Raw genomic sequence first — 22,912 nt, 5'->3', positions numbered from 1 at the left:
TCGCAACAATTTGGTGAGACTCCTTTTAATAGTTACAAACTAATATTGTGCTCGGAGGTTTAATAAGAATCAACTGTAAGCAATAAGCTACATTCCCTCCTCTTGAATATATGGTTGAACATTAAGTCGGATAAACTTCTACACCCTGCTTGCAGTTTATGTACCAGCAATGTGTAATTCTGCATTAGTACTTGTTCTCCGGATGTTGACACCCTTGTTCATAGTCTTAAACTTCGCTACTGTTTATTCCTTGATCTACAATACATTTCGTATTGTTAGTAAATCTCTTACCGGCGTAAATCTCCTCACATCGTTGTAAGTCTATTACCAGCGTAAATTTCATACCACTGTCATGATATTCTACAACCTTCTAGATCATAGTGGTATACTTCTTTACTGCTTATTTAATTTATGTGTTCCTACTTGAACCACTAATCCTTATTACCAAAACTTAAATACCCGAACTGAATTCCGAAATTAGTAGCAGCCATAGGCGTGCGCTGTCCCAATTGGATGATGGTGGGCGAAGGTAACGGCAAATAGCCAAGCACTCATAACTATACGCATGTATGAAGTATGAATGTCTACGTGCGTGTGTCTGCATGTATGTATGTACATGAGTATTAATGTAAAGTCTATGTGTTCAAGTGTCTGCATTGAGATGAATATCAGCAATAGCTCGTGACTTAAAAGAAATAACCAACAAGTGCGGTGAGTCACGACTCGTGTGCTTACGTCAGCCAACATTTCAAAGATGACTAAATGGGGATGCTTAATGAACAAATTTCCTGCAAATAGCCGGTTCTCCATAGAATGGTGAGTCAACGGGATGGACTGTCGGATCCAATATAAAGAACAGATAATAGCCACAATTTCGACTACTTCTTTCCTTACTCTTTCCTTTCTTCTTATCTATTATTGGTTACTTTTGCTGGTCAACTAATAAGGAACCCTATATCCAAACTGAAAATAAACAAACGCACTTCCTAGAGTTCTCTCACAACAACTTTTACTCCATCTATTATTATCATTCTTATTATTGTTCGTCTTCTTGTTTGTTAGTTATCGTCGTCATGTCTATTAACGCTTAGAGGCACCATATGCCAAAGATATGTTTCCTCTAGAAGACTTACCGGGTATTTGACTTTTTCTATTATTATATTGTTGTGATTATTTTTATTATTCTTATTCTTATTCTTATTATTATTTAATTGGTTGGTTGGTTGTTTACTATTATTACTGTTTTTATCATTATTAACTTCATTTGCTGTCTTTATATATTTTAAATGGCACTTTCACCAGACTCCACTCCGGATTTGGCCGTGGCCAATTTACCCCAGGTTATTTTAACCCTATCACCCCAAAATTTGACTCCTCCACCTACTGGTTTGCTTAATCATCATCAGAATCATGACTCACACTCAGGTCCTAACATCCTTTCCCCAACAAGTTTCAAGTACTACAATGATCACTTGAACAAGTATCAGTTCAACTTGATTTTGACAAACACTGCAGTTTCCCTTCTTAAGGTGATTTACCCCACGTTCTCAACTGAACCAGAGTTACGGTTCTTCATAGTGGAGATCTTACGCCGTTCTCGCACTTCAATCCAGTCCTTACAGTTGGCATGCTTTTACATTGTCAAGTTGATTCAAGGAGGTCGCAAGCTTCCTCTTTCCCTTTGCAAGTCTCCCAAATTTCTTTTCTTGGGGTTAATCATTCTTGCTTCTAAGTTCAACCAGGACTATAACTTTTCCTTCAAAAGCTGGTTAAAGATTTGTGGAGTCTCGGACTCGGATAATGGTGGATTTACAGTACAAACCTTAAGAACCATTGAACGGGACTGTTTGCAATTGTTAGACTACAACTGTTTCATTGACCAACACTTGTACAATAACTGGTGTAACTTTTTGGCCATTTTGGGCTATGATTTGGTGGTTAAGCAACACGATTTGTATGCGAATGATCTTCAATTCTCAGACATGCAATCCACGCTGTTTGGAGTTAAGTTGAACTTGTGGAAGACGTATTTGATCAAGAACTTACAATTGGATACCTTGAAGTATACCCAAATCAAATTCACTGATTATTACAACAGCATTCTCAATACAAAAGTTGTTTCTGTTGGAGAAGTTAAATCTTTATTCAATAAGAAACACAACATTGATGATATGGATAGTTCATTACAAAAGAAGGTGAAGGTATAAATAAAGACATATAGAGACATATAGCTTTATATATATATACATACTTTTTTTAAAGGACATATAAAACTCCATCCTTTCCGAATTTAGAAGGTAATGGAATGGGCATAAACCCATCACTCCCACCAGTTTGTGAGTTTTGTTGCACCATGCCATTCTTTTTATTGGTTAGTTTCCCAATAGTGAAGCCTCTGGTCTTGATGGTCCCTTCCATCTTATCATTGACATTCACCAATTTAAATTCTAGACTCTGGCTTAATGCTCCGTAGCTTCGAACATGCACCGGTAATACCCGGTAGTCAAAGAAATCCGTGGCAAGCACTGGTCCAAGAATCGTCAGCCATGTGTGTTCCACAACTATACGACTTTGGAATAAGCTTCTGGCTTGGTTGGAGTCTTCAATCAAAGGGTGCATTCCATAGCCCATTGGCTTATGAACGTATATTAACCGAAGAGGTGCAAACTTGGACCCATAAGTGACCATGATGCCTCTACTAAGAAGGTTTTCTCTTAGGGTCAGTAGCCAAGACGATCCACCGGGAATAATTGCCCCATTGGTCAAGGCCAACGTCAGATAATAAGTTTGGGGAAGAACCATGACAGTGGGCTTCAACTCTAAGGGGTCGCAAACATCATCATTAACAATGGCAACTTCACCACACGCAGCAGTTAGCCCACAAAGAAGCTTCACAATCTCATTGCCTACAGATTCCATGGACTCGGCATCGGTGTCTTGGACTATCACCAACTTATCCTTGTTGCTTAACTCATGGTTGAAAGGTAGATGTTTCAACGTGGCTGCAATTGCACTTATGGCATTGATCACTTGATACTCAACTGTAGTCTGGAACACGAGTTTCTTAATGCTAACCTTCAAAAAGGCTCCCTTATCGTCAGCTGGATCGTATGCATTGGGAAACTCGTTCAACTCATTGGAAGGCTCTAACGGTCCGCCAAATGCCAGCGTCACAAACTGTTCAACCAAACTCACCAGCATAAGCTTTAATATCCCATCTTCTTCTTCAATGTTTGCATCACCGGAAACAATGTGGACGGTGATGCTCAGTACAAATGCTCCTAAGATCACAGCTAAAAGAGGGAACCCAAGTTTCTGATACGTCTTGAAGGGTATCACCACTTCTGATACCCTCCGAAGCTTCAACGCTTGTGACACTTTGGTTACCCGATAGTTTAAAGCGCCGACACTAAGGGTCTTGTCATTGATGCTAAGTTTTCCATTACCACCATTGGTGTTAGCATAGATGGCCCAGACATCATGCAAGTTCCCGTTTCTCAACTTGTAGTGGTCGTAACGAATATCCAAGCCTATACGAAGCTTGTCGGGTAAGTCTAGCTTATTGCTTCTGTATATGGCACTCTCGTCTGGTAGCCGGGTAGGCTCAATTGAACTCTGTTCTTCAAGGTAGAGAGGATGGACGTCTCTTTGACTTAAGAACCATTCTCGGACAATATATACCGAGACAAGGATAGCTGCTGCCGCTATCAACTCACTTAATGAAACCATTGATGGGGGAAGAAAGTGACTATATTTGTGATCTCGAAACGACTATACGAGATTTATTTCCGTGTTAATGTAATCGTACGTATGTACGGGGTTAAGTTGCGGCACAAAATATTATTAAGCAGTTGACACATCAATGGAAGTTACACTTGTCATTCATATTCTCTACAAGATCATCACGTACGGAGATGTATAGTATATCATCATGAGCATACTTTCAGATCAGCTTAACACCATACACACATTAAATTATAATGTCACAGGTTTACAATGTTTAGCATGACCTTAGTGGTACAAATGCCATCGCTGCAATTGTATTGTATTAGTCTATTAAATATAAGTTTCGTAATACCCATATGATCACCTTATGCTGTATATTTTCCAGTACTACTTTTACGCAGTGTCGCAGTATATCTCAGAACACTTGATCAAGATCGCAAGATGGTCTACTGCCGAAGTACACAATGAACAACCTCCATTGCTTACTACGACACTTGGGTGATATTTATAATAGATTGCATTGTATGTCGCCCTGTTTATAGTCATCATGATCCACCAAGAAAAACAATCCCTTAAATTAATGGGTCTAATTGTTTTAGCATGGATCTTAATGTTCTACTATCACGAAGTCTACGTTCCAAACTCTACGGTCTCCCAATGTACTTGGTCTGATACCCATATAAATGATCCTGACTTGAAACATTCATCTCCTGGTATGTTTACCAAAGTCATGTTGGTAGCAGATCCTCAACTTATAGATGGCCACACGTACCCCGGAAGAGGTGACTTCTTACTTAAGGTGTCACAACATACAGTGGACATGTATCTCCACCGGAACTATAAGGCCTTACTAAATAGATTGAAACCAGATTTTATCTTCTTCCTTGGCGATTTACTAGACAGTGCACGAAGCTCGCTGGACGAGTACTTCGACACTCAAGTGGCCCGGTTCAATCGTATTTTTGACATTGATCCGAGATACAAGTATGGTAGTAACGTATTCCTTAATGTGGCTGGGAACCACGATATCGGGTTTGGCCATCAACTTATACAAACAGCAAGAGAAAGATTTGGTATGGTGTTTGGGGCCCCTAACACCTATGTTGACATTAATGGTATAGATTTCGTTACAGTTGATGGACCTCTGCTTTCAAGTCCAGATCCAATAATCAAAAACGAAGCTATGCTGTTCCTTAGTTCGTATAGGAACAACAAAGAAAGACCCTCATTAAGAATTCTTCTTACTCATGTACCGTTATACCGTGATCCGGTAGCGAAACCTTGCACAAACTCTCGAGAGAACCTGCCTTTTGCAATCACCAAGGGCCATCAATACCAACTGATTCTTGATGAACCTGTAACTGACGAAATTCTTCAGGCCATTCAACCTATAGCTATATTTTCTGGTGATGATCATGACTACTGTAAGATTGACCATATTTTGCACAATTTTCAAACTAAACAGCTGACCAGAGTCATAGAATACACTGTCAAATCCATTAGTATGGCCATGGGGATAAAGTTTCCCGCAGTGCAATTGCTAACATATGGAAGTATTCCAGATTTAGGGTTCACATATACTTCCAACCAATGCTATCTTGAGAAACCGTATTATAACATCTTCTCCTATGTTACTTTGGCAGTATTATCCGGGGTAATATTATTAGTGATCAATCTTATGAAGAGACGTACGTTTGTTGGTGCTGCTAGATCCGATCAGGAATCTAATAGCGTGACTCTGAAACCATTACATAGGGTGGGCTACAAGTTACTACACTTTGTTCGTGATGCCCTTATCACAGGGATAGCTGTCATAGTGGTTTATGTCGCTGGCTTTTGTTGGTGGTAAAGGGAACCTATTGATGGAGCTCCTTATATGCCGCACGTGGCTCGCACGTGACCGAACCTTATCATGAATACGGACGTTATGTTATCAGGATCCATGTGGTGAAGTGTTGAAACATCTCAATTACCACATGTATTATTCAATTGTTAGTGGCATGGGATAATTTTGATACTAACAATAAGCCACTTGCAAAGCTAAACTCTGCAAGCATTAACACATCCATAGTGTCGAAAATAAGCATACCATTATCATGTTTCAAATATGAGTAATACTAAACTCTACCCCTAGGAGATAAGATTATTTGTTAAAAGGGGAAGGTTCTGACCAAAAAAAAAGCTACCCACATGTAATTGACAAATTGTCTTTTTTTTAGACTCTCTAATTCATCATGGGATGTATAGTCAGCTCTCCTGACGACTTTGACAATGATCCATTCAGTCAAGATAGACTTCTTAATGATGCCATTGATAAGGAATTGGCGAAGTCTAAGCTTCGAGACAGAAACCAAATCAAACTTCTTCTTTTAGGTGCAGGCGAATCAGGTAAGTCCACTGTACTTAAGCAACTTAAACTTCTTCATACTTCCGGGTTCACAGATGGAGAAAAGAAACAGTATACTCAAGTGATTTGGGTAGATGCCATTCAATCCATGAAGATTCTACTCCAACAAGCTAGAAAGTTACATATCCCCCTTGATTGTGATGATGTACTGTCCCCCTTGGCTATTCATCGAGATATCTTACTTGTGACAGATCCCTTTGGACAAATGGATACTAGCGTTGTTGGAGGGAATGATTTTCTTAACGAATATGTTATTAGATATTCTAAAAACTATCGTAGTGAACGAAGGTTGAAGTCAACGGGTATGGCCAGTGGGTTTGTGGAGGAACAACCACAATCTTTACCTCCACCCAAATATTCTTCTTCAAGATCTGGAGGTCTTTTAACTCCAACTTGTGAAGAAGCCAAATCTCGGCTTTTCAAAGCTTTAGAAGCCGATGAGATTTCAAATGCCGAAATTGATGATGATGATGATGATGATGATGATGATATGCACAAATACGAGCAAAAAACTCATTATACGAGAAATGATATAAGTGAGGCAATTACGAATTTATGGAAATACGATACAGGGATCAAGAAATGCTTTGAAAGAGCCAATGAATTTCAATTGGAAACAAATGCAAGTTATTACTTTGATAACATAGAACGATTTGCAAACCCGAATTATCAATGCACTGATCAAGATATTCTTCATGGACGAATTAAAACTACCGGGATTACAGAAACTAATCTTAGTGTTAAAAATTATAATATTAAAGTATTAGATGCTGGTGGTCAACGTTCCGAGAGAAAGAAATGGATTCATTGCTTTGAAGATATTACAGCGGTGGTATTTGTGCTTGCCATAAGTGAATATGATCAAGTTCTTTTTGAAGATGAATTGGTTAACAGAATGCATGAAGCCATTGTTCTTTTTGATTCACTCTGTAACTCACGATGGTTTGCTAATACGCCATTTGTACTCTTTTTAAATAAGATTGATTTATTTGAAAAGAAATTGGCTAAATCAAATTTGAAAGATTATTTCCCGGAGTATACCGGAACCGCGAATGATGTTGATACTGCTGCTACGTTTTTTGAACAAGGGTTTCTACGTTTGAATAGAACTAAGAAACCAATCTATGTTCATAGAACTTGTGCGACTGATACTCAATCAATGAAGTTCATCTTGAGCGCAGTCACAGACATTATCATCACCCAGAACTTAGAAAAGAATGGCTTACTTTAAAGTTGATTACGTAATTTCTTTTCAGATGCAAATGTATTTAGAATAGACTAAAATAACAGGATTATAAAAAGATAATATAGCAGTAGGTAAGGTGGTGGTGGTTAGTTGTGGTAGTAGATATTTTTGGAAAGAAAGGAATAATAAAAGGAATAAATTGTTGTCTTAAAACAATCACCATCTCATCATAGCCATATCGTTTCTAACTCTCATGTAATCAAGCAAGTCTTCGATTTGACCGGTACCAGAGATAACCACATCTCTATCCCACAAGTTTTGTTGAGCCCATGCCTTAACGTCCTTCTTAGTAACAGCATCAATCTTTTCCAATGCAGAGGCAACTGAAGTTCTGTGGCCAGTCAACAACAAGTCGCTAGCAATGTGACTGGAAATGTCAGCAGAAGAGTTCAAAGATTTCAATAAGGCAGTCTTGGTTTGAGCCTTAGCACGAGCAATTTCTGCATCGGTAACAGATACAGATAATCTGTTCCATTCCTTCAATGTAAAGTGGACAAAGTCGTCAATTGAAGCAATGGCAGAGGTTTCAGCGTAGAAACCCCATAACCCAGTGTCAGAGTATGAAGTGGAAAAGTGTTCATAAGAGTCAACAATGTCGTAATCTTGAACAATAGAGGCTAACTTGGGGGATGTGAACTTGGCAACTGCAGCACTAAGATCAAACTTACCGAAAACTTGAGAAGCAACCTTAGCAGTTTGGTAGTAAGGGGAGTTAAGAGATTCACCGTGAGCTGCAATAGAAATATAAGCCTTTGGCATGGTGTCATCTCTCATTCTAACTTCAGAACCCAAGAATGAAGCAGGAGAAACAATTGGCTTGGGTCCATTGGCAACGTTCAAAGAAGCTTCTAAACTGTTGACCAATTGCTCGTGATCAATGTTACCAGAAGCAGCAATGACAACGTTATTGGAAACCAAATGAGACTTGGCAAATCTGGCAACATCATCTTTAATTAAATGGGAGACGGTTTCTTGAGTACCTAAAGTTGGTAAGGATAAAGAATAACCTTGGAAAGCAGTAGCATTCAAGTGTTCTAAAACTTTACTCTTTGGGTTAGCTTCAGAAGCAGCAGCTGCTGAAGCACTGAGAGCTTTGATTGTGTCAAAGTTAGCAGAGTCAAAAGCAGATTCTGGCTTGGAAGCAATAGAAGCAATCAACTTAGCAGCTTCAGCAACATTGGCATTGGTAGAAACGGCAACAACACCGTTAAATTCCTTTGAGTTTTGAGCAGAAAGAGCAACACCTGGAGCATTCTTTGAAGCCAACAAGTTGGTGGTCAAAGCAGCAAGACCATTGGAGTAGGAATGCTCAGATCTAGATCCACCACCGTAAAACAAACCAACAGCAGCAGTAGTAGCGTTGGGGTTAACTTCAGTAGCTAAAGTAACACCATTAGTTAAAGTGGTGAACTTGGTACCAGAGTTGGCAGTTGAGACAAAACGACGTAATGTCAAGTTCTTAGCACGAACAACAGATCCACGAATCATCTTTATAAATATGGATGGACAAAAATGATATATACAATCAATGACAACCGCCCGAATAAATTATTAGATGAAGTACAATCTAAGGTACAACTTCCTTCACTGTAGGTTTTTTCTATCTAGTGTGGTTTGGTTGAAGTTTTGGCACATTCAATTGGTCGTACCAACTAAAATTTTTCGTCACAAATCCTACGACCGCGACATTTTAGTATGGGAGTTTCGGACCAATGATAGCTCAGATAAATATAGTGTGGTGTAATCCTGAGACATATTTGTGTAGCCAATATCTCATATGATTGCACGACATTGCAAAGTCGATAGGATGGACCACCATACCATGGACCATAAAAGGGGACACTTCTAACACTGTGGTAGAAACAAACTAGTACACATCTAGTTCCCATAACACATCTGTAGAACAAGTAAACGATGATGGCGTTGGTTGATGCTGATTTCTTTTGTTGACTCTGATTTCATGTGCTCTTATTGTCGTCCCAAATGGAACCATTCGCATACATTGTAAGAAGCCCACTATCAAAATATGGTGTCAGATTGGAAACAACCAGTAAACTATCCTCTGGAAATTCTAGTGGATTTGAATGCGACGGTGGTAGAAGATTACGTCGTCTTCTTATTGTAGGTGTTGTTCCAATGGTCCTGCCATACTTTTCCCGTCCTTCCTTTAAATTGGCTGCAAATATGTCTACTGACGGAAAGTTCTCTTTAGCCTTCTCATACCTAATCGTAACCCCAGTCGTAGACATATCTTGACCAGGGGAGTTCGATTCTTCTGGTGCTAACCGTAATTGATGATTCCGCATGACCTTTGACAGTGACACCGAGACTTCAGCAGGTGTTGTATCCATGGTGTATAAGTCGCTACCGAAATGGGGTTTGTGAGTAGGACTATTGATACCCTTAAGGATGTCTAGAAGTCTATCTCTCTTTCTTGGTGTAGTTTCAATTACCCCTGCAACATATTGATTCATAGGTTCTTCTTCTCCCCCTAAAGAAATGATATCTGACGAGTCTACTTGATTTGCATTATAAGATGATAGAAGGTGCACATCATAGCCAATGTACTCTTCGTCGTCATCTCCTTCTTCTTCTTCTCGTCCATCAACATCAACTGGTACCTCTACTCTTTTTAGTAAACGTAACTGGTCCGACTGAACTCGTTGTTGTTCAAGTTGCGGAATGGTTCTTAGAGAAAGCAAGGGGGTATGCTTTAATCTTCCGGAAATCACTCGAGGGTTCTTTATTCGATAGTATCTCTGTTTAGCTCGTAGTAGCAAGTAGTCGAATCGATACCTGACATCATGAAACACGTATTCTAATTGATCGGCCATTTTTATGGTATATTCCTTGAAAATGGGTGCAAAAACAAACGAAATCGGGTGGCCCTTTGGAAGGTAGAGAGGTGAAGATCTTCAACTACTTTCCTGATGATACTTCTTATAGACGAAGAGATAGCAAAGCAAGTATCAAATGAATGTCGTACAAATTTAAAGCTAAAAAGTAATATGGAGGTAGATGTGGGAGACTTGTGAACCGCTGAAAGAAAGAAAGAACTATAGCTAATTATAATTTTCGTCCGCACACGGAATCGAACTGGTTACAGAAATTTCGTTCCGTATGTATAATTAAATATTTACAAGTATATAGTCTTCTTCTTAATACAATACAATGATCTTATTTGATCAAAAACACATACGATCTATTCGTCATGGCAGCTTTATGCATTTGTGAACGCTTATCGTAACCTGCGGATTTCCCTTCAAAAGCAGAGATGATTTCTTCTGCCAAACGAACTGAAAAATCTGGTGAACGCTTCTTCTCTGACCCTTCAATAATCCATTTCAAGGCAAAGTTCTCAGCTTGCCTCTTTCTTAATGCCACAGGAACAGTGTAATTCTTAGCATGACCGGTTCTTTTCACTCTGGTGGTCACCACGGGTGCTAATCTGTTAACTGTATCGTATAATAAGGCCACAGGATCTTGTCTTGTTTTCAAGTATACAATATAAAGTGCATTATGGACAATCTTTTCTGCTCTTGCCTTCTTACCACTTCTCATAATCAAATTGGTCAAATGACTTAAAAGAGCATCTTGCTTCCCAGGGATCTTGAATGATTTTAAGGCTTCAGCTTCTTCAATTTGTTGTTGTGAAGGTTCAAACTTATCTACCACCACATTATGAGGATCTGCCAATTGAGATACATACACTTCGGCTTCGGTCTCAGGATGGTGCTTCTGTCTCAATGACTTCACAGCCGCAAGCCAATCGTCAACATCCTTTTCACTAATGCTTTCTTTATTTATAGGGTACACTTGAGCAGTTAAACTGGATTTGGTAATAGTTGATGCCTTGTTGGAGTTAAACCGCACTGCGGTTGCAACACACAGTGCAACAGATTTTTGTTGAACAGGAAGCCATATCTTGGACCCAGCACCCTGAACAACTTTTAAGCTATTTCTTATCATCACGAGGGTTGAAATAGACCTTTTAAGTTCTATTATGTGCTGCCTAATCTACTTTGATACTAATAGTAGTGAAAAATTTTCGAACTAAAACCACGACGGTTTTGTGAAACGCGAATACCGGTAAACGCACGCACGAATCTGGGGAAAATCAAAATCTAAGTCTCCTACCATACACTTATGCTAATACGTGTTACTGGTGTTTATCTACCATAGTAACTAACGGCATAAGTCATTGATATACTTGTTGTGCTTCATATAGGGAACAGGAGCAACAGCTATACTCAATCCAACCGTTTAGGTAAAGTCCTTTACGGCAGTACTGATTGGAATTGAACAGGCAAATATATATTAAAAGATCATAAACAAAAGACTCAACAATTTAAGGCTTTTAGAGTAGGTCCTCATTATCGAGTATACGGGATTGTGAAGGACGCATATATTCCTTACCTGAATGCATTTGAGTTTTAACAAAGCCACGCCTTCCTTAGACGCTGATGTGAACGCCTTCATCACCGAAATCGCTACTAATAAACATGTTCCTAAAGAGATGGGGTCTCTTTGGCAAGACAAATATCTTCCAGGGATACTACAATGGTTGGACGAACTTGTTATAAAAGGAACTACAGCGCCCCATGATAATGATGATAATGATGATAAACTGTTCATATTCATTGAAGACACCAGAGGAACTAATGTACCTTCAGAAATCATATACCAAAGTAAGAAGATAAAGCTTCAATTAGAGATGCACTTTACAAGGAACCCTCCCTTTACATTACTTAGAATATGTGAATTGGTGGCAGATCCTATCAAAGCCGGTTATGATATCAATAAAGGTAATCTTGTGATTCTTAAGTTCTTTAATTCGCTTGCCAAGCTAGTGGTTGTGTCTTCAACCTTGAATGATTTCCCACCAGAAACGTTTTCTGCCTTATCCACCAATGGTGATGCCACCTCCATTACTAATTTGTCAAATGGGATAGATAAGGAAAGTTCCTCAGTTACTATGGTCAGGATACCGTGGCTAGCAGAAGTAGAAAGTGAACCAGAAGTATCTGAAGATAGTATTATTTCAGAGCAATTAAGCTTTCAACAAGAATCCAATACAGCAATCGATGAAATTGAACAAGTGCAGGCTGAACCAATGGGTGACATACTTCCAAATTCAATTAGTGTTGATATTGAATCTAAACCCACCATTGATAATATTTCAAGTCCTCCAATAGAAAGTCCTGAAAGCAATGATGCTCATACAATTCCAACATCGCCAGACTCTCCCTCTGAAGAAGAAGAAGCAGAAGCAATAAAAGAAGCCCAAGTGGTTGATTCCGAAATAAAGAAAAGAAGTTCATCAGAGGCTGGCCTTGAAGAACTGGAGGGCTCAAAAAGGTTTCTATGAGCCAGAAAACATTTCAGATAACGCCGGACAAATCTGATACCTTTGATTCTTAACGTTGTAAATTTTGTACATTCTAATTAGGAGATCTTGAACGAGACCTGGTTCGTACTCGAGAATAGTTATTTCTTCTTTCATTATCGGCGGGAATATATCTATCTCTTGTAGCCCTTCTATCTCTATTATCTGAATATCTTTCACGATCTGAATATCTTTCACGATCTGAATATCTTTCACGGTCTGAATATCTTTCACGGTCTCTAAATCTGTCTCTGTCTCTGTCTCTGTCTCTGTCTCTGTCTCTGTCTCTGTCTCTGTCTCTGTCTCTGTCTCTGTCTCTGTCTCTATCTTGAAACCATTCCCTATTACTACTTCTATTGTAATTTCTGGAATTATTGATGTTAGAGTTCCTGTTTCTTCTTTCTGTACGATCATTGTTTCTATTATTCCCATGACCGCCACCACCTGGGCCACCACGTCTCTTCTTATTAAAAGAAGGCATGAAATCCCCAGCTAATAATATGTGAGCAGCCACAATTTCATTGGCTTGCTTTTCATATACAAACTTCCATTTCCCATTATAAGGACCTTTATCCTCCTCAAATATCCATTGATTAATGGCTTTAACAGGAATATAATCAACAAACAATGGAATTCGATTCAATGCAAATTCTTGAGGTTTTTTGGGAGGATCGATATGTTCTTTATCACTGGATTGCTCATATTTCTGACATTCAATTTCATAGTTTTCTTCCATCCGTTTTTGTAATTCGGTTACCAACTCTTGATACTCTTCATTATCTGGATACACACCTCCATTTAACTTATCTCGTAATAAAACAGCACCTTCTTCTTTATCAACCAACACAATGGCATGGGTTCTGGTCCGATTCATCCATGCTCTTTCCACCAGATAATCCCCAAAGTCTTTTAGACATTGCTTCAAATAATTCTGGAAATTAATGGCATTTATAGGTCTACGCAAGTTACCAACCACCAATGCTCTGGTAATATGGAAACTAGAATCTCCATTCACCTCATATACAACCTCTTCTTGTGGATGTATACTTGTTGATGCCAGTAATCCTTGATTATCAACAACTCCTTTAGTTTTCTGTGATCTACTACCACCATTATCGTCACCATTTCCAGCACCACTACCATTACCAGAACCATTACCACTAACACCAGTAGCACCAGTAGCAGCAGTTTTAGCAGTGGTGTTCTCACCAATGCTTTCCTCCCGGATCTCAAGAGCAAGTGGAATCTCGTCATCTGACGATGCCCTATCATTATAATCAAGTACTTCAGAGTCACTCATCTTGATACAGTTGTTTTCAGTAACAACGCAATACAACACAACAATATGAGCAACGTAACGTCTATTTCAGATCTCAGTTCGCTTCAACAACGTACAATGATACAACAAACAATACAATCACGTAATCCAACACTCTACGGTCTCAATTGCTGCTTTAGTGTAAACAACTGGTGGTAAAGCGTTGTTTTCCATTTGAACTTGCGACAGTTGTATACAGAATGGGCGCTACCATAATTTCGTGAGATATTGGAGAAGTATAGTGGTAGTGTAGTGTGGTATAGTAGTACAGCCTTATAGTGTTCAAGCGAGTAAAGTGTACAGCGGTGAAGGGTGTAGTTATGTTACTCTAATTACTATATACAATATTGACCTATGCACCAAAGATCTTAGCAACAAGACCAAATAATCCATTATCTGCTGTTTCCAAGAGATAAATACCATAAAGTCCAACAGACGATCCCAAAGTTAAAAGTCCCATGGCCATCTTATGCCATATTCCATACACTCTTTTAGGTATATAATCAATGATACATGATTGGAATCCACTATGAACATGATAAAGTAACAAGGTACTGAATGCGTAGTCTACCATAGGATAATCATTACCAAATATAAATGGAGATAACCCTAAAGGAACCATAGCAACAGATGCGAGTCTTTCATAAGCCCAATGATATGAACCATGATAAAAGGAAGAGTCGGGTGGAATATAAGCGTCATTAACATCTCCTACAATATGTCCTGGGGGTTGAGGAATCAATTTAAACTTGGAAAAATCAGGCTTTAATGAAAGCTGACGACGTGGAAGTACAGAATGTACCCGCCCAGGAGTATATTTGATACCACCTCGTATGGTAAACATGGTTTAGGTGGAGAAGAATGAACTTTAAACTGTAGATATCATCTCCAATTTTTATTACTGAAAAATAATATTCAAATGTCCTGCACATATTCATGGAATATACCATGGGAAATACCCGAGTAATTACAGTATAAGGTCAGCATCTTCTTTAATCTTATATTACACTATGTACAAATAATATGATACTCATAATCTACCATGAAGCAACCTTAACACCAGGAATCAATCCATGTCTGGCTCTTTCTCTGAATGTGGTTCTGTTAAGCTTGAAATCGGGGATAACAGACTTGGAATTCCCAGAGGCAACACATCTGTCTCTGATCTGACTGTAGGAGGTATATTTTGGCATCGAGGCCAATTGTAATTGGGCCTCCAACCGAGCTCTGGCTGGTAACTCGGTATTACGAGCAATGTACCTTAAAGCATTCCTAGTCACTTCGTGCTCATTATATTGGAGTCTTTTAAACTGGTCTCTGATAACACGTGCGTTGATGTGGACGTGTTGGGGCAAGTCAAACTTAACAGGGAATCTAAAAGGCATCTTGATGGAGTGGAGAATGCTTGAAGGTTTGATAATTGATCATGGTGAAAATTTGTCTTATTGGAAAATTGTAACGTGCGCTACCATAGTCACAATAGGAAGTATACACGACCCGTAAAACTCAATTTCCTTAACGATAAACACAGTTTATACTACAACAAAAACCTGAACAAATATACCTACGTATTACAGTTAGATTAGAGACAAGAGAATAGAACCAGAATTTTAAGAATTTATAAATATGCTGTTTTATCTTCCTTTGAATCTATTTTTTTAACAATATGTTCACCATACACCGGCGCTACCACGTCGAACTTACGTATAATCAATTGATCAGTATTTGTAATCCAGTGTCAAACAATTAATAATAAACACCAGTTATACTTCATAATAATGTTCACTGGACTTGTTGAAACTATAGGAGAAGTCTTGGAATACAAGCAATTAGATGAGTCACATAGTGGTGGTAATGGAGTTAGTATTACCATTGGAAAATGTCTGTCAATACTTGATGATGTCCATCTTGGAGATTCCATCAGTACTAATGGTGTATGTCTTACAGTGACTGAATTCGATAATGAAAAAACTAAATTCAAAGTTGGTGTAGCACCTGAGACACTTAGAAAGACTAATTTAGGAGATTTGAGTTCTGGATCTAAAGTTAACTTAGAAAGAGCCGTGACCAGTGATGTCAGGTTAGGTGGTCATGTTGTGCAAGGACATGTCGATACTATCGCCAGTATAGTTGATAGAAAAAGTGATGGGAATGCCATAACATTTACATTTGAATTAAGAGATAAAGAGTTTATTAATTATATTGTTCATAAGGGATTCATTGCTGTTGATGGTACTTCGCTTACTGTTACTAATGTTGATTATGATAAGTGCCAGTTCTCTATAATGATGGTGGCATATACTCAATCTAAAGTTGTTTTACCTTTGAAGGAGTTGAGTGAGACCGTCAACATTGAAGTCGATTTGACTGGGAAATTGATAGAGAAGCAAATAGAATTGAATCTAGCTGGTCAAATGAAGAATGATCAGAGTCCTTTGGTGCAATTGATTTCCCAATTAGTTAATGTCAAAGTTGAAGAGATACTTAAGAAAAGTTAGGATAGAATAATACAGAGTTTGGAATACAGTACAGTAGAGTATATTAGAGTATATATTGGAGTATATTAGAGTATATATTGGAGTATATTGGAGTACATTAGAGTACAGTAGTAGTACTATAGTTCAATTAATAGTATATTGCAGTAGTCAGTGGATGAAGCTCTATTGTACGTCAGTTGAGCACTACAGTAATTTCGTGTACTTACCAAAACATTATGATGGCAAACTCAACACTAACAACGACTACCATTACCTATACATTTTACTAACAAACAGTATCAAGCAACACACAGTCACACTATGGATATTATAATTGGCTTAACAGTGAAAGAGGGCACAATTATTGCCACATCCAAGGCAGCTACTCGAGGAATATCGATCTTGAAAGATAATGATGATAAAACACGTCAATTGAATTCCCATAATCTTATAGCATACACTGGAGAATCTGGTGATACGGTGCAATTTGCTGAATACATTCAAGCCAACATTCAATTGAGTACAATGAGAGAGAACGAAATTGAGTTGAGCCCTAAAGCTGTGGCATCATTTGTGCGTAATCAACTTGCTACATCGATTAGATCAAGAAAGCCATATCAAGTGAATGCTTTAATTGGAGGATACGATACAAAGACTCAGAAACCAAGTTTAAGTTGGGTTGATTATTTAGGTACTTATGTCGAGTTGCCATATGGAGCACATGGGTATTCTGCATTCTATTGCACTTCACTCTTTGATAAACATTATAGAAAGGATATGACTATTGATGAAGGATTGAAGTTATTACAAATGTGTGTTGATGAATTGAACAGAAGAATGCCCATTGATTTTAAAGGAGTTTATGTTAAGATTGTTGATGCTGAAGGGATCAGACAAATTGACTTTAATTAGATATATACATATATATACTCTCTATACATTAAGCTCTACAGTTATTGATTTCCAATACTAATATATCAGTGGCACCAACTTTCTTCAATTCATCCATAACATCACCGATTTTCTTCATCCCCACCATTGAAGAAATGGCTACCCACTCCTCCTCATCTTGAGCAGAAGTCTCTAAGGCAGACACAGTAGCTGCTCTCTTACCTGGAGTAATAGCAAGACATTGCTTCAAGATAGATCTGGGGGCATTGTAGTTACACAAGACATATGATTGAGCAGTTAAGATCCCCACGAATCTTTGATGGATTTTATCGACCAAATCTGGGAATTTAGGGTTCTTAGACCTAATTAATCTGGCTGAAGTAGATAACACAGTTTCAATGGCTTTCAATCCAGCAGCCTTCATGGTTTCACCACTTTCAACCAAATCAACAATGGCATCTGCAACCCCCAAGGCACAAGAAGCTTCAACTGAGCCTCCAACATATTTAATTTTGGTCTTCAATTGAGAATCATCTTCCACACCTTCTAATTTCTTGAAATATTCAGTGGTTAAAGAGGTGAATGAACTAACAATCTTTTTACCAATCAAATCTTCAGGTTTGGAGTATTGGCCATCAGCAGGTACTTGGATTTGTAATTTACAATTACCAAATTCCAAATCTAAAAGATCTTCAACGTCTTCTTCCATGTGCAATTCTCTAACTTGATCGTGGCCAGTGATACCAAGGTCACAATTACCTTCACCAACAAATGTGGGGATATCAGCAGCAGGCAAGAATACCAAGGCTATAGGTAAGTTGGTACAGAGAGCAATATCTAGTCTATTGGAACGTCTAAACTTGATGTCTGTACCCTTCAAGAGAGTTACACATTTCTCATATAATCTTCCCTCTATTAATGGTTAGTATACGTTTGAGCTCATAGTTTACGGTGGATTGAACATACTTTTGGGGACGGCAAATAATAACCGATCGGGCAAGTGATTGACTAAATCCATGGTGGTTCTATGTGGCTATTATTATGATGAAAGATTAGATAAGATATTGATGTTAATTAGTAGTGAAAAATTCTGCGGTATGACTCAAAGTGCGGCACGTTTTATTCCGACGGAGCTCCGTGAGAAATACATGCATACTGGAATGCTGCTATGTATTGTAAGTAATACAGTATAAAGTAATACACTGTAATGTATTGTAACATACTGATATGTACGTAACATACTATAACATACTATAACAAACTGTGATACTGTGATATACTGAATGTGCTGAGATATATACTATACTGTGTCCTTAACTTGTTTCCTTCGAACAAACCCTGAACTATGACCATACCAATAATTATTGAACCCCCAATTAATCAAGATCTTGCACATATCAAACGGTGTAAAAGCTGGCCACATCTTATCGACAAAGACTATAGCACAATGAGGATCAACACACTGCCAAAGTAAGAAATCACTTAGTCTAAAAGTACCTGACGTTCGTACTAACAAATCAAGTGGAGGCGATTCATTAGTGTATAAGTAATTTGAAATGGTTGATTCATCAATAAAAAAATCATCTTCATCTTCATCATCTTCATTTTCATGAGCAACTATTTGCTGAATCAGATGGGTGATTTCATCTCTTGAAGTATATGGAATACAAACATTAAGGACAGCTCTAGTATTATGTTTTGTCATTTCTTCGGATTGATGTAACACATCCTGAACATCCTTAGGAAGTAGTTTAACGTTCCCCAATATTTTTATCTTTATTCCATACTCTTCAGCCAACTCACCTTGATTACTTATTTGAGTAAACTTGTCTTTAGCCAATTGCATCAACCATTCGACTTCATAACTCAGTCGTTTGAAGTTCTCAATCAGGAAAGCATACACACTAGCACATTCTACTCCTGATTCATATAAAAGCTCCAAGATCTTGGCCATAGACTCAAATCCTAAACTATGACCTTCTCGAAGTTCAATATGTTCTTTCTTTGCATATCTTCTATTCCCATCCATTATAAGCCCCACATGTCGAGGAACAGGTCCTGTCAGAATAATATTTCCCACTATTGTCTTGATAGAACCAAGCACATGGTCATATCCGGGAAATCTGGAGATCCATTCCAACATCGTTAAAGAACAAGTGGTTAATTGTCATCTCGATTCGTTGTACTTCCAACTTTGTGTCAAGAACAGAGCATAAAATAGAAGGCACAATTTACATGAATTTAATTAGTATGAGTTCAGTGAGAGTTAAGTGTGAGATACAATAAGTATAATAAATAGAGCTATATTAACTTAAGACTCACTAGACCGTGATAGTACTAGTGTAGACTGTAAAATTATGTCATATGATGGTATAACTGTGTCATTGTAATTATGGTACAGTGATATGTGACTAGAGACTTCTACAGTAAGCCTTGATTGAAGTATAGAGTACATAGTGTAGTATAATAGAGCAGTATAGAGTGTAATCTATAGTAGAGTGTAATATAGTAAAGTATAGGCTATAGAGTCAACTAAAGTTAGTCTATAATATAGTCGACAATATAGTATAAACTCTTTCGTGCACTTACCAGTACCAATTTGCTGAGATGAGATGCCATTTGTAATCCTCTACTACTTCTAATACATCGCCAGCTTATCCTTCAAGTTACATAGATAATAATTATTAGTCACCATGCCAGCGCCAACTGAAGAAGAAGAGTTCTTGACGGTGGATGAAATTGCCGAGGAAGTAGTGGGAGAAGAAGAGGATGAAGTTCATATTGATGATGAAGATGAACAAGACGATGTACAAGATGATGAAGAACAAGCAGAAATGGATATCGATAACGAAGACCAAATTGAAATAGACTTATCAAATAACTCCTGGACCTATTTTGACCAACATAAAGATCTGATCTTCACCATATTCAAACACCCACTGTTACCAATGGTAGCCTCTGGAGGTGGAGATAACACTGCTTTCCTCTGGACTACTCATACCCAACCTCCCAGGTTCGTAGGGGAATTGGAAGGTCATAAAGAATCAGTTATAACTGGTGGGTTCACAGGTGACGGCAAATTTGTCATTACTGGAGATATGAACGGATACATTCAAGTACACAAGTTCAGTAAAGGGGGACAAAAATGGACCAAATTTGGTGATGTGGAGGAAGTAGAAGAAATCTTGTTTATTACTGTTCATCCTCTGCAACCATATTTTGCATTTGGAGCTGTTGATGGATCTGTTTGGGTCTATCAGATCGATGAATCCACCAAATCTTTAGTTCAGTTAATGAGTGGATTCTCTCATTCATTGGAATGTAATGGAGGAGTTTTCGTTAATACTGAAGATGAAAATACTTTATCACTAGTAACTATTTCTGAAGATGGTACGGTGGTCAATTGGAACTGTTTCACTGGTGAAGTCAACTATAAATTACAACCTCATGATGATTTTAAAGGAGTGGAGAGTCCTTGGGTTACCATTAGTGCTAATAAGAATGTCATAGCTATCGGTGCACGTGACGGCCAATTGGCTATAATAAATAATGATAATGGTAAGGTTGTTCATTCAGTGAAAACCATTGAACAAGTTGAAGATGTGGCAGAATTATCAATAGAAGCTTTAACTTGGTGTCAGAACCCTAACTTATTGGCTGTGGGTTTGGTCTCTGGAGATTTAATTATATTTGATGCTGCTCAATGGAGAGTCCGTAGAAGAGTTAAAGTTGATGATGCTATTACCAAGTTGGAATTCATTGGTAACACTCCAATTTTGGTTGGATCCAGTATGAATGGTAGAATCTATAAATGGGATGCTAGAACCGGTCAAGAATTGTTTGTTGGTCTTGGTCATAACATGGGAGTATTAGATTTTGTTACTATGGAAAATGGTACAAAATTAATTACTGCTGGTGATGAAGGTGTTTCGTTAGTGTTTAACACGGAAACTAATTAATAGGTAAGACACTGCGGTATAAGTTGCTACAATAAAAGATACAGTAAAAGATTTAATGAATGGTATATATAGTAGACATTCATTGGTTTTAAGGTGTCGTAGGTCGTGCAATGTTCAATTAGACGAAGAGTATAACTTTGGCTTAATTAGATCATTTAGTCTATCACTTCAGTCTTTTAGTATATTACATTATGTATCTGAAATACCTTGAGATATTCAAGTTCCTACTTGTCTGAATACGTGTGAGAACCCACTTTATTTAGACCCTATTCCAACCCTGATTTTCCCCCGAAGCTGAACCCTATTCAGTAATCTCACACGAATGAGCTAATTAATAGATTCTTAACCTCATGCTTTGTCGCTACTGTGACTGAGCATTCACCCCTTGCTGCCAACGCCTCATTGGCTATGTCAGTTAGCTTATGCTTCAGCTTTGCAGCCACCATCCTGTAAATATTAAGACTTAAACTGTTCCTAGAAATAGACATCCCATGACCTCATCTTACGCCATTTTGTGTACTATCTCAAACCCTCACGTGACCATGTATCACCCCTTCGCCTTACATTACAAGTTAGGTTCAGACCAGAGTGACATTTAGCTGCAGTGCGACAATTGGCGATATAAATTAAACGTTTAAGATGCAAAATATAAAGCAATAAAGTTGCCACTCTTCCTTCTACTGTACTTCAGTGGAATGGAACCAATGCAGCTTAAGATTGCTCATGGTGCAGTCACTGTGTTTTAATATACAAGTCACTTTGTATTCACACCTGAATCACGAGACTTCCTATTCCATTTCAATTTGCAGCCACTGCCAGTACAGCAGAGCCAGTCAAAAAGAGCATGAAAGTGGCCCTCATTTCAGATTATATGACATTTAAAGATCTAACAGTCTACTACTGGGTTCAGAGGGAAATTGACGCCAATAATCAAAGTCTTGCTTTAATATTAGACACGGGAACCTCCAGTATCACCTGATGGGTGTAAAAGATAGAACATTCAATCCAATATATGGCGCTCTCTCATTGGTGGATTTGTCCACAACGACAATGGAGCTTACACTTAACAAGAGCAACAGAATCTGATATTGATATTTCTAGAAGACCGAACAATTGTGCCTTGATGGGTCATTTGACACTGGTATATAATTATTTTTAAGCTCAACAGCTCAGCTCCCCTGTTTAATTCCATTCATGGATATGTCATTTTTGGAGATTTGAAGGGTAAACGGGGCTCATATGAAGTTAGTTTTAGTGGTGTTTCCATTAAAGTCTATCCGATTGGAATAAGGACATATGCAGATGCTTATATGGGCATTCTTGGATTTGGTTTAATGGAGAAGAAAGTATCTATAAGAAGTATTTGAGTTTACCTGCTAGAAAGAAATTATAAGGACTCATCAATGGGGGGTATGGGTATAGAGGCCCTATTAACTGTTAGCTGTTATAGGCCGAGTATCGTATCGATCAAATTGATGGGCATTACTAACCCAACTACATTC

The 22,912-nt window shown here is 38.1% G+C and overlaps 16 protein-coding genes across 16 annotated transcripts; 7 read left to right on the top strand and 9 right to left on the bottom strand.

The window, feature by feature from the left end:
* Positions 1-1,286: 1,286 nt before the first annotated feature.
* On the top strand, positions 1,287-2,207 carry PCL5 (Pcl5p; the record flags this gene model as incomplete). Its single annotated transcript, XM_043195489.1, has 1 exon — positions 1,287-2,207. The coding sequence occupies one exon, from the start codon at positions 1,287-1,289 to the stop codon at positions 2,205-2,207; it is 921 nt and encodes a 306-aa protein (XP_043049662.1).
* Positions 2,208-2,256: 49 nt separating this feature from the next.
* On the bottom strand, positions 2,257-3,729 carry KQ657_004822 (uncharacterized protein; the record flags this gene model as incomplete). Its single annotated transcript, XM_043195488.1, has 1 exon — positions 2,257-3,729. One exon carries the CDS (start codon positions 3,727-3,729, stop codon positions 2,257-2,259), a length of 1,473 nt encoding a protein of 490 aa, XP_043049661.1.
* Positions 3,730-4,306: 577 nt separating this feature from the next.
* KQ657_004821 (uncharacterized protein) lies at positions 4,307-5,575 on the top strand (the record flags this gene model as incomplete). Its single annotated transcript, XM_043195487.1, has 1 exon — positions 4,307-5,575. One exon carries the CDS (start codon positions 4,307-4,309, stop codon positions 5,573-5,575), a length of 1,269 nt encoding a protein of 422 aa, XP_043049660.1.
* Positions 5,576-5,960: 385 nt separating this feature from the next.
* On the top strand, positions 5,961-7,364 carry CAG1 (guanine nucleotide-binding protein subunit alpha; the record flags this gene model as incomplete). The annotated part of the gene is made up of 1 exon (XM_043195486.1): positions 5,961-7,364. The coding sequence occupies one exon, from the start codon at positions 5,961-5,963 to the stop codon at positions 7,362-7,364; it is 1,404 nt and encodes a 467-aa protein (XP_043049659.1).
* Positions 7,365-7,535: 171 nt separating this feature from the next.
* Positions 7,536-8,867, bottom strand: UQCRC1 (ubiquinol--cytochrome-c reductase subunit; the record flags this gene model as incomplete). The annotated part of the gene is made up of 1 exon (XM_043195485.1): positions 7,536-8,867. One exon carries the CDS (start codon positions 8,865-8,867, stop codon positions 7,536-7,538), a length of 1,332 nt encoding a protein of 443 aa, XP_043049658.1.
* Positions 8,868-9,434: 567 nt separating this feature from the next.
* On the bottom strand, positions 9,435-10,213 carry KQ657_004818 (uncharacterized protein; the record flags this gene model as incomplete). The annotated part of the gene is made up of 2 exons (XM_043195484.1): positions 9,435-9,450; positions 9,531-10,213. The coding sequence occupies 2 exons, from the start codon at positions 10,211-10,213 to the stop codon at positions 9,435-9,437; spliced, it is 699 nt and encodes a 232-aa protein (XP_043049657.1).
* Positions 10,214-10,556: 343 nt separating this feature from the next.
* Positions 10,557-11,348, bottom strand: KQ657_004817 (mitochondrial 37S ribosomal protein uS7m; the record flags this gene model as incomplete). Its single annotated transcript, XM_043195483.1, has 1 exon — positions 10,557-11,348. One exon carries the CDS (start codon positions 11,346-11,348, stop codon positions 10,557-10,559), a length of 792 nt encoding a protein of 263 aa, XP_043049656.1.
* A 451-nt stretch (positions 11,349-11,799) lies between these two features.
* Positions 11,800-12,747, top strand: KQ657_004816 (uncharacterized protein; the record flags this gene model as incomplete). Its single annotated transcript, XM_043195482.1, has 1 exon — positions 11,800-12,747. The coding sequence occupies one exon, from the start codon at positions 11,800-11,802 to the stop codon at positions 12,745-12,747; it is 948 nt and encodes a 315-aa protein (XP_043049655.1).
* A 73-nt stretch (positions 12,748-12,820) lies between these two features.
* On the bottom strand, positions 12,821-14,065 carry KQ657_004815 (uncharacterized protein; the record flags this gene model as incomplete). The annotated part of the gene is made up of 1 exon (XM_043195481.1): positions 12,821-14,065. One exon carries the CDS (start codon positions 14,063-14,065, stop codon positions 12,821-12,823), a length of 1,245 nt encoding a protein of 414 aa, XP_043049654.1.
* Positions 14,066-14,435: 370 nt separating this feature from the next.
* Positions 14,436-14,927, bottom strand: KQ657_004814 (Sdh4p; the record flags this gene model as incomplete). The annotated part of the gene is made up of 1 exon (XM_043195480.1): positions 14,436-14,927. The coding sequence occupies one exon, from the start codon at positions 14,925-14,927 to the stop codon at positions 14,436-14,438; it is 492 nt and encodes a 163-aa protein (XP_043049653.1).
* A 193-nt stretch (positions 14,928-15,120) lies between these two features.
* MRP2 (mitochondrial 37S ribosomal protein uS14m) lies at positions 15,121-15,468 on the bottom strand (the record flags this gene model as incomplete). The annotated part of the gene is made up of 1 exon (XM_043195479.1): positions 15,121-15,468. The coding sequence occupies one exon, from the start codon at positions 15,466-15,468 to the stop codon at positions 15,121-15,123; it is 348 nt and encodes a 115-aa protein (XP_043049652.1).
* A 393-nt stretch (positions 15,469-15,861) lies between these two features.
* Positions 15,862-16,581, top strand: RIB5 (riboflavin synthase; the record flags this gene model as incomplete). The annotated part of the gene is made up of 1 exon (XM_043195478.1): positions 15,862-16,581. The coding sequence occupies one exon, from the start codon at positions 15,862-15,864 to the stop codon at positions 16,579-16,581; it is 720 nt and encodes a 239-aa protein (XP_043049651.1).
* A 300-nt stretch (positions 16,582-16,881) lies between these two features.
* On the top strand, positions 16,882-17,472 carry PRE1 (proteasome core particle subunit beta 4; the record flags this gene model as incomplete). The annotated part of the gene is made up of 1 exon (XM_043195477.1): positions 16,882-17,472. One exon carries the CDS (start codon positions 16,882-16,884, stop codon positions 17,470-17,472), a length of 591 nt encoding a protein of 196 aa, XP_043049650.1.
* Positions 17,473-17,500: 28 nt separating this feature from the next.
* HIS1 (ATP phosphoribosyltransferase) lies at positions 17,501-18,469 on the bottom strand (the record flags this gene model as incomplete). Its single annotated transcript, XM_043195476.1, has 2 exons — positions 17,501-18,363; positions 18,418-18,469. 2 exons carry the CDS (start codon positions 18,467-18,469, stop codon positions 17,501-17,503), a joined length of 915 nt encoding a protein of 304 aa, XP_043049649.1.
* Positions 18,470-18,751: 282 nt separating this feature from the next.
* Positions 18,752-19,594, bottom strand: RER2 (ditrans,polycis-polyprenyl diphosphate synthase; the record flags this gene model as incomplete). The annotated part of the gene is made up of 1 exon (XM_043195475.1): positions 18,752-19,594. The coding sequence occupies one exon, from the start codon at positions 19,592-19,594 to the stop codon at positions 18,752-18,754; it is 843 nt and encodes a 280-aa protein (XP_043049648.1).
* A 550-nt stretch (positions 19,595-20,144) lies between these two features.
* KQ657_004808 (uncharacterized protein) lies at positions 20,145-21,410 on the top strand (the record flags this gene model as incomplete). The annotated part of the gene is made up of 1 exon (XM_043195474.1): positions 20,145-21,410. One exon carries the CDS (start codon positions 20,145-20,147, stop codon positions 21,408-21,410), a length of 1,266 nt encoding a protein of 421 aa, XP_043049647.1.
* Positions 21,411-22,912: the final 1,502 nt, after the last annotated feature.

This window comes from Scheffersomyces spartinae, assembly GCF_019049425.1.
Source record: "Scheffersomyces spartinae strain ARV_011 chromosome Unknown scaffold_8, whole genome shotgun sequence".
NCBI lineage: Eukaryota > Fungi > Ascomycota > Pichiomycetes > Serinales > Debaryomycetaceae > Lizanozyma > Lizanozyma spartinae.
This window is presented reverse-complemented; position numbering and strand designations above follow the sequence as displayed.